Raw genomic sequence first — 9,126 nt, 5'->3', positions numbered from 1 at the left:
CTCTGGAAAGAAATCACCATTCTAGATACTATTAAGGGCATTAGTGTTTCATGGGAAGAGGACAAAATATTAACAGGAGTTTGGAAGAAGTTGATTCTAAACTGCACAGGTGACTTTGAGGGGTTCAAGACTTAAGTGGAGGAAGTAACCACAGATATGGTAGAAATAGCAAGAGAACTATAATTAGAAGTTGAGCCTAAAGATGTGACTTTATTGCTGCAATCTCATGTTAAAAATTTAGCAGATGAGAAGTTGCTAAAAAGAGCAAAGAAAGTGCTTTCTTGAGATGGAATCAATTCCTGGTGAAGATGCTGTGATTATTCAAATAACAACAAAAGACTGGAACTATTATGTAAACTTAGTTGATAAAAGAGTGGCAGGGTTTGATTGATTCCAATTTTGAAAGCTCTACTATGGGTACAATGTTATCAAACAGCATTGAATACTACAGAGAAATCGTTTCACAAGGGGGAATCAAATGATGCAGTAAACTTCATCATCATCGTATTTTAAGAAACTGTCACAGCCACCCTTAGCTTCAGCAACCACCACCAGTCAGCAGCCATCAACATAAAGGCAAGACGCTCCACCAGCAAAAAGCCTCCCTAGAGGCTCATGATTAGCATTTTTTAGCAATAATTATTTTGTGGGGGCTGAGCTCACAGCATGTGGAAATTCTTGAGCCAGGGACTGAACCTGAGCCACAGTAGACAATACTGGATCCTTAACCTGATAAGGTACCCAGGTACTCCAACAATAAAGTTTTTAAAATTAAGGTATGTATGGGAGTTCCTTTGTGGCTCAGTGGCTAAGCATCCAGTGTATGGCTTGGATTGCTGCTGTGGTGAAGGTCCTGGCTCAGGAGCTTCTACATGAAACAGGTGCAGCCAAAAAAAAAAAAAAAAAAAAAAAAAAAAAAAAAAAAAAAAAAACATATATATATATATATTAAGGTATGTACAATGTGTGTTTTGTTATTGTTGTGTTTTTGTTTTTGGTATTTTTGCCTTTTCTAGGGCTGCTCCCGCGGCATATGGGGGTTCCCAGGCTAGGGGTCCAATCAGAGCTATAGCCGCCGGCCTACACCACAGCCACAGCAACGCGGGATCTGAGCTGTGTCTGCAACCTACACCACAGCTCACTGCAACGCCTGATCCTTAACCCACTGAGCGAGGCCAGGAATCAAACCTGCAACCTCTTGGTTCCTAGTTGGATCTGTTAACCACTGAGCCACGACAGGAACTCCTGTACGATGTGTTTTTAAACATAATGCTATTGCATACTTAACAGACTATAATGTAAACATAATTTTAATGTGCACTGGGAAACAAAAAATTGTGTGACTTGCTTTATTTTGATAATTTGCTTTACTGCAGTGGTCTGGGAACGAACCCACAGTATCTCTGAGGAATGCTTATGTGTGTGTGTGCATATATATATATATGTATATGTGTGTGTATATATATGGTACCTGGCATAAACAGCTCAAAGAATCCTGTTGATAGCTATTATACATAACAGGTATGTTTTCACTTTAAGTCTATTTTAAAAACTCTATAAGCCCTTAAAGACGCAGATACAATTTGTATTTTGCTACACAAATTCTAAACTGTAGTGCTTCTATTTTCAATATATCTTGATTTGGGGGAGAGAATAATGCCGTCTCAAAATACCAAATTATTTTGAATCATTACCTTGGTTTAGTTTCTTGTGAAAAAGAAAACAAAGTTGGAATGCCTATAGGATTAATATAGAATTTGGCCTGGATCCCAATGCAGGCTGGCCCTAGATTCTAGCTTTTTGTTTTTGTTTTCGTTTTTTAAGGCTGCACCTGTGGCATATGGAAATTCCCAGGTAAGGGGTCAAATCAGAGCTGCAGCCCTCTGCTTATACCACAGCCACAGCAATGTAGGATCCGAGCCGCATCTGCGACCTACACCACAGGTCACAGGAATGCCAGATCTTTAACCCACTGATCGAGGCCAGGGATTGAACCTGCATCCTCATGGATACTAGTTGGGTTTGTAACCTGTTGAGCCATGGCAAAAATTCTGCTTTTGGTGTTCTTAATTTACAAAAATTTTTTTTCACCTAAATATACTACATAGACACATCATAATAGAAATAACGCAATTAACATGTTTAAATAATCTTATTTTGTCACAATGTAGTGATACTATGTATCACTGAGGGTTATAACTTTTTAGATTTGTACTTCACAGAGCACATGATATCCTAACAGTATATTAGTAAGAGTTCTCTTTATAGTGAAAACGAATTATAAAATGATTAAGAGCTGTTCTATCTTGATTTTGTAAAATGAGGACAGCCACAGATAAGTGTACTCAAGGCAAAATGAATTCTGTTCAAAACAAAGTCATGATTTTTAAGGTTTGCACATAAGGTAAGGAAGTATCTATTTAACAAGCACTTATTTATGGGGCGGGGGGAACCCCAGACTAAGAGGGGAGCTGCTCTTATTTACACACAACATTTATTAAGGGACCAGGAAAATCTTAACCTGCTTCACAGACAGATGAAATACAATAGAAACAAAATTTTTCTCTTTTCCAAAAAACTAAGTCTAAGGATACTTAAATGCAAATATAAAGGCTGCCAGACTAATGTTTTATATAAATGCCTTCCAAAGTTTCATTTCAGAGACAGAGATGAGGGATTTAGGGGAGACAATCTTTGAATCAACATTTTACCTTCAATTCTTTGCTTCACTGACTTCTGACAGTTTGGCAAATTGGGGGTCATCACATTTAAGAGAAATGCCAAAGCTTGACAAATACAATCTAAGAAAGATAGTATAAATTCCAAATGCCTGTGCAATTTTCTGCAGTTTCCAGCATTCTACCTCAAAAAGTTATCAGATTTAAAACTTAAGCCATTTCCTTTAGGTGGTATAATTTTAGCAAAAAGCATTATCTAAAATATGGGATAATTAAGGTAATACCAAAATCATATGCCCCAAATTCAAGTCTAATGCCATTTTGTTCTGGGTTATTTGGCATGTGCGTGCGTGTGTGTGTGTGTGTGTGTGTGTGTGTGTGTGTGTGTGTGTAGGAGGATGCATGCAGATATGAACTTTAATTTTGGAAAAAACTTGAAAATTTTCCAATTTGATTCTTACAATGTCCTCAGTATTATTATGTTCAGGTATCTCCCTCCTTGGAATTGAATACTAAGCCAACATGGTCCACTTAAAAACAAGTCTCCATCCTTCACGCTCCTTCTGCCATGGTCTAGAAAAATGTGCCACCTTCCAGTTTGGGACCGGCTACAGAGAGTCAGAACTAAAAAACAAGTATACTCACTCACCTTTGATAGTTTCCAGATTTCAGCTTAGTACAAACAGGAATCGTGGCCTTGACTGATCTCTAACATTACTTTTGCAATTATTCTACTAGAGAAGCTATTTTTCTTTAAAATATTAAAATTTATATGCTTAAATATTCAAACATTATGTATAAGGGCAACACTTAAAATAAGAAGTATTAATTTGGAAAAAAAACACAAATAAGAAAACTGAACAACTAGATATCATCTTTAAAGAAAGGGGGCCAAATTCTCTGGTTTCAAAATTCAAATTTGATACTAATTTAGAAGGAAAAAAAAAAAAAAGGACCAGTGATGTCTGTCATACACTTCCTGATTCCAAAAGATACTCAAATTCCTAGACAGGCTGTACTTCTTTCTGTCGAATTTCACTTAAACTTCAAAGTATCAGTAAAGAACAGAACTGGAAAGGACAGAAACATAAACCTTCAATTATTATTTAAGAATTGGGATGACTTCAATCAAAATCCAATTAGAAAACTCAAAGAAATAGCAGGAATTGGTCTATTTTAGGGAGTCCTTTAAAAAAACCTACCATTTGGAATAACTTCTGCACAAGAACGTTGAGTTTTTTTTTTTAATGAGTTAATATTCTTGTCTAGCTATGTAAATTTTTTCAGAGTAATTTTACTAAGAGGACATTGGTTACCATTTGGTACCTTCCCATATGGCCGTGACACAGAATAACAAAATGGCGGGTGGGAAAGGGAGGGAGGAAGACACAGAGGGTAGAGAGTGAATTATACCGGGTAAAAATGTTTTTTAAAAAGTAGTGTGGAAAATAAAAAAAAAATATTAAAAAAAAAAAAAGATGGGGGAAAAAATGTAATTGTAATGTATACATGTAAGGATAATCTGACCCCCTTGCTGTACAGTGGGAAAATAAAAAAAAAATTATTAAAAAAAAAAAAAAGTAGTGTGAAGAATCTGAAACCATAAGAACAGAGAATCAGATTGTGTTTGTGTGTATGTGTACAAAACAATTTTATATCTCAAAAAATAAAACTGGAATGTTATTTCACTTAAAATGCACAGCATGCAAATGCTTTATAATGGCAAGAAATGTACAGCAATGTAAATTTTCACAATTTTCCAGGAAATGACATTTCTGAATCAAAAAAATTACCATTACAAACCCTTTAATCAAATGTTTATTTTGTTTCCAGCATTACAACTTGCTATAATTCATTAACTTCAATCCAAGTAAGTCATTAAGACACTGACTTAAGTAGGTCCTTAAACACACCATTATGCAGCCAAGAGATTATCCACCCGGCCACCACTCCTGCATGGACAGTGCTCTCGGGCACTTGAACAATTTAAAGTGCATATGAATTGTTTTGATGAATGGAGACACAGCTGTAGTTCTGCACTAAACTTTCAATTACTGAATTGCATGTTTTTTCACCTTGATACCTTATGATCATTAGAAAGCTACTTACATAATGTTATGATCATACATTATGCTAAATGCCCATTTGTAACTGGAAGAAACTCACTTGACAGACACACTATTGACTATGATAGTATACAAAGTCATGGCCACAAGTTTCTGCATGAGAGTTTTACTTCTCTACCTTTCTCTTAAAGCAAGAAAGATTCCATAGTTCAAATTTACATAAGTAGTGCCTCTTTTAAAATAAATTAAAAATAAAATGCTGTCCTGTCTGTAAATTATAAATATTTCTAGTCCATTTTACAGAATGTTAAAATGCTTATAAATGTAAATACACATTACGGCACTGAAGCCAGTTAAAAAACAAAACCAAAAAAAAAAAAAAAAAAAAAAAAAAACACCAGCCATCATACTGGTCCATGGAAATATCTAGGCTTATTTTCTATTTCCTATTATTGGAAAAATTAAACTGAATAAGGAAGAAAAGCAAAGGAGAGAAAAGACATTTTACAAAATGGCCAATAGTGATGACTTCGAAGAGTGTACTGAAATGTCCTCCTTCAGTTCGGTAACAGCCCCTTCTGGAATGAACGGTTATGGATAAACTAGGTTAGGAGAGTGCTCTTCCTAGTGCTCCGGGCAAAATTACGAGGTTTGTAAAAATCACCTCCACATTCTGGAAGGAAAGACAGACTTTGAAATGGAGTGAATGTTTTAAAAACCACAAACTACGATTTAGTCATAATGTTCAAGATTGACAGGTTTTGATGGAGTGAAATCTTCAGCGGGAACCAAATTAAAAGGCATAATCTATGGACACCCTTATTTTTACCAGTGTGAAGAAAGGAAACATGATTGCAAGGTATGATACACACTGACAGCTAAAATGAGAAACTATGAACAATTTAAATAACTAAATTACTTCCTGGTGGAACATAAAAACATGATTTCCAAACTGATTCAACTTGAAATATATCTCATAGAACTAAGAAGTTATTTTAGTTGTGTGGCCTGATGAATTGTCCTTTATATAAATATTTCCTCCATTTAAAAAAAAACAAAAAACAAAAACCAGCTTCTGAATGGCGTTGACTCCTTCAGTGTGGGATAGTAGTCTCAGCAAACTTGTTTCCAAGCTCCCTCAAAGGTGATTCATTCCATCAAGGCTATAGTATTTCCAAATCTACATGTCGAACTTCAGGATTTCGTTTCTGGAAGGAAAAATCACCACCATATTAGTAATAGCAAAAGAGAACCTTCTGTTTCCTTTTATTTTTTCTAGATCTCTAGAGCCAAAGAAGGGAGTTCCCATTGTGTGGCTCATCAGGTTAAGAACCCAACTAGGCCCATGAGGATGCGGGTTTGATCCCTGGACTTGCCCAGTGGGTTAAGGATCCAGGGTTGCCACAAGCTATGGCGTAGGTTGCAGATGTGGCTCAGATCCGGTGTGGCTGTGGCATAGGCTGGCAGCTGTAGCTCCAATTTGACCCCTAGCCTGGGAACTTCCATATGCTGTGGGTACAGCCCAAAAGAAAAAAAAAAAAAAAAAAAAAAAAGACTAAATAAATAAAGTCAATAACATTTGACCAAACTTTTCACTGTAGCATACTAGCAAGAGAAATATTTCATAGGAAAAAAAACATAAAATCAATAGATGAACAGACCAATCGCACATCATAAACATTACAGTCCAACCTCTTTGAATCTGTTCATATATGTTCATTAATACAATAATGGATTAAGAATCTAGCATATGCCAAGGATTGCAGAGCTATGGAAATATGTTCATTTGTGGTGAAAATCACTGTAAAACAATAACAATCAGAAAGACTAAATTGAGGAATTTCTGATATAGCTCAGAGGTAACAAACTCAACTAGTATATGTGAGGATGTAGGTTAGAACTCTGGCCTTGGTCAGTGAATTCAGGATCCAGCGTTGCTGTGAGGTGTGGTGTAGGTCACAGACTTGGCTTGGATCGGCACTGCTGTGGCTGTGGTGTAGGCCTGCAGCTATAGCTCCAATTCGAGCCCTAGCCTGGGAACCTCCATATGCCGAGGGTGTGGCCCTAAAAAGACAAAAAAAGGACGAACAAAAAACCTTTGATTATTTTAGAAACTAAGCAAGCAGCAGCAAATGGTGGCTAAGAGTAGGAAATCTGGAATTGAACAACAAAGGTTCAAATTCCAAGTTGCCTCCTTCCTTGAATATATTATCCAACTTCTCCAACCCAATCATTTTCTCACCCATTAAGACTATATATCATGGGGTTACTGAGAAGATGAAAGTACACAAGTGATGGAATTTGCACAGTGCCTGACACAGATAAGTACTCTAAAAGTAGTTAACATTGTTATCATATTATTTTTATGAAAATATCTTACTTTCAGTTCCTTCTCAAGTCTGTCTACTTCAGCTCCTAAAGTATCAATAATATTTTCTCCATGTTTAAGCATAAAGGTCTCTAGTTCTTCAGGAGTTTTCACTTCTTGAATTTCCTATAAAGAAAATAATAGCAGAAAAACAAAAAAAAAATTCTTAAAAAAAATGATAACAGTACCTAAATAATTTCTTTTAAAAACTGTAACAAATACCATTAAGTTTAATGAAAAATGAAAAACTTTCAAGCCATAGGCAATGCACTACCTATTTCCAAAAAAAAAAAAAAAATCTCAATTCGAGAAAAAAACTGAGTACAATTTTCCACGGAGGGAGCATTACATAACTAGTGGGAAAACAGACTATTCAGTAAATAGTGCTGGCGAAATTATTTTTCTATAGGAAAAAAATACTAAATCCCTACCTCAAACCATTAAACAAACAAATAATTCTAAGTCAATTGAAAACCAACCATAGCATTTTTAAAAGGAAAAAATATTTTTATGATAATGGGATAATCATTTCTCAAGCAAGATAATAAAAAAGAGAAAAAAAGTGTAAATTTGACAAAACTAAAAACCACATTAAAACTGTACAACAAAGTGGGATAGTAACTTAGAAAATTATCTGCATATACACAACAAAGAAGTAGTACCCAGCTTATTTAATAAAAATAAAACATTTACAAATCTGTCAGAATAATATAAATTACATCAAGAAAGAAGCAAGTTGAGGGACTCCCTATGGTCAGTAAATTTCTATGCTTATTAACCTCACTACTACCAGGGAAACATAAATTAAATCAACAGGACACTATTTCCTATCCTTTCATGGTGGTAAAAAATTTCAAAACTCTGTCAATATAGGAGTTCCCGTCGTGGCTCAGTGGTTAACGAACCCGACTAGTATGCATGAGGACACGGGTTCAATCCCTGGCCTTATTCAGTGGGTTAAGGATGTGGCGTTGCCATGAGATGTGGTGTAGGTTGCAGATTTGGCTCGGATCTGCCATTGCTGTGGAACAGGCTGGCGGCTACAGCTCTGATTCAACCCCTAGCCTGGGAACCTCCATATGCTGTGGGTATGGCCCTAAATAGTCAAAAGACAAAACAAAACAAAACCTCTGTCAATACAATCTAATAAGAAGGTGAAGAAATGGAAACTTTGATACATTGATGGTGGAAGTTAAATTGACACACTTTGGAGAAGAGTTTACCAATACCTAAGTTGAAGACAGGTTTACCCAATGGCTCACCTATTTTAAATCTAGCCATGTGCTACCCTAAAGAAATTCTTGTACATGTGAACATGTACGAGAATTCCATTGCGGTATTGTGCCCAACAGTTTAAACCTGGAAATAATATAACTGTCCATCAAGGGGGGACTGAATAAATAAACTGCAAGATATTCATAAGGTGGAATATTATATAGCAATTAAATTAACTAGAGCTATATATATATTAATGTGGAGGAATCTCAAAACCATACTATTAAGCAAATTGGAGAGGAAGTCATGATATGAGCAAACTGTAGAGGAAATCATATGATATGACACCATTTATATCAGTTTTTAAACATTTAAAGTATTAAAAATAAACTAAAATATTATTTTGTATATATATGTGTGTGTGTGTATATATTATATATATATATATATATATATATATATTTTTTTTTTTTTTTTTTTTTTTTTTTGGTCTTTTGTCTTTATAGGGCCGCGCCCGTGGCATATGGAAGTTCCCAGGCTAGGGGTCTAATCAAGATGTTGCTGCCGGCCTACACCACAACCATAGCAATGCTGGATCCAAGCCACGTTTGCAACCTACACCACAGCGCACAGCAACAGTGGATCCTTAACCCACTGATCGAGGCCAGGGATCGAACCCGCAACCTCATGGTTTCCTAGTTGGACTCGTTTCCACTGTGCCACAATGGGAACTCTAAAAATATTATTATATATTATGCTAAGAAAAATATATTGAAAAGCATAAAAATCAGAATGGAAA

General features: G+C 35.6%; 1 protein-coding gene across 1 annotated transcript in view; it reads right to left on the bottom strand.

Moving 5' to 3' along the window:
* Positions 5,874 to 9,126, bottom strand: part of SLC30A9 (solute carrier family 30 member 9) — a 53,110-nt gene continuing 49,857 nt past the window's right edge. Inside the window, 2 exon segments of the mRNA NM_001137632.1 lie at positions 5,874 to 5,952; positions 7,125 to 7,238. Coding sequence (NP_001131104.1) covers positions 5,908 to 5,952; positions 7,125 to 7,238 — 159 coding nt within the window. The 3' untranslated portion in view covers positions 5,874 to 5,907.

The sequence above is a fragment of the Sus scrofa genome, chromosome 8 (genome assembly GCF_000003025.6).
Source record: "Sus scrofa isolate TJ Tabasco breed Duroc chromosome 8, Sscrofa11.1, whole genome shotgun sequence".
NCBI classification, from domain to species: Eukaryota; Metazoa; Chordata; class Mammalia; order Artiodactyla; family Suidae; genus Sus; species Sus scrofa.
The sequence above is the reverse complement of the archived record's forward strand: the minus strand, read 5'-3'. Positions and strand labels throughout refer to the sequence as shown.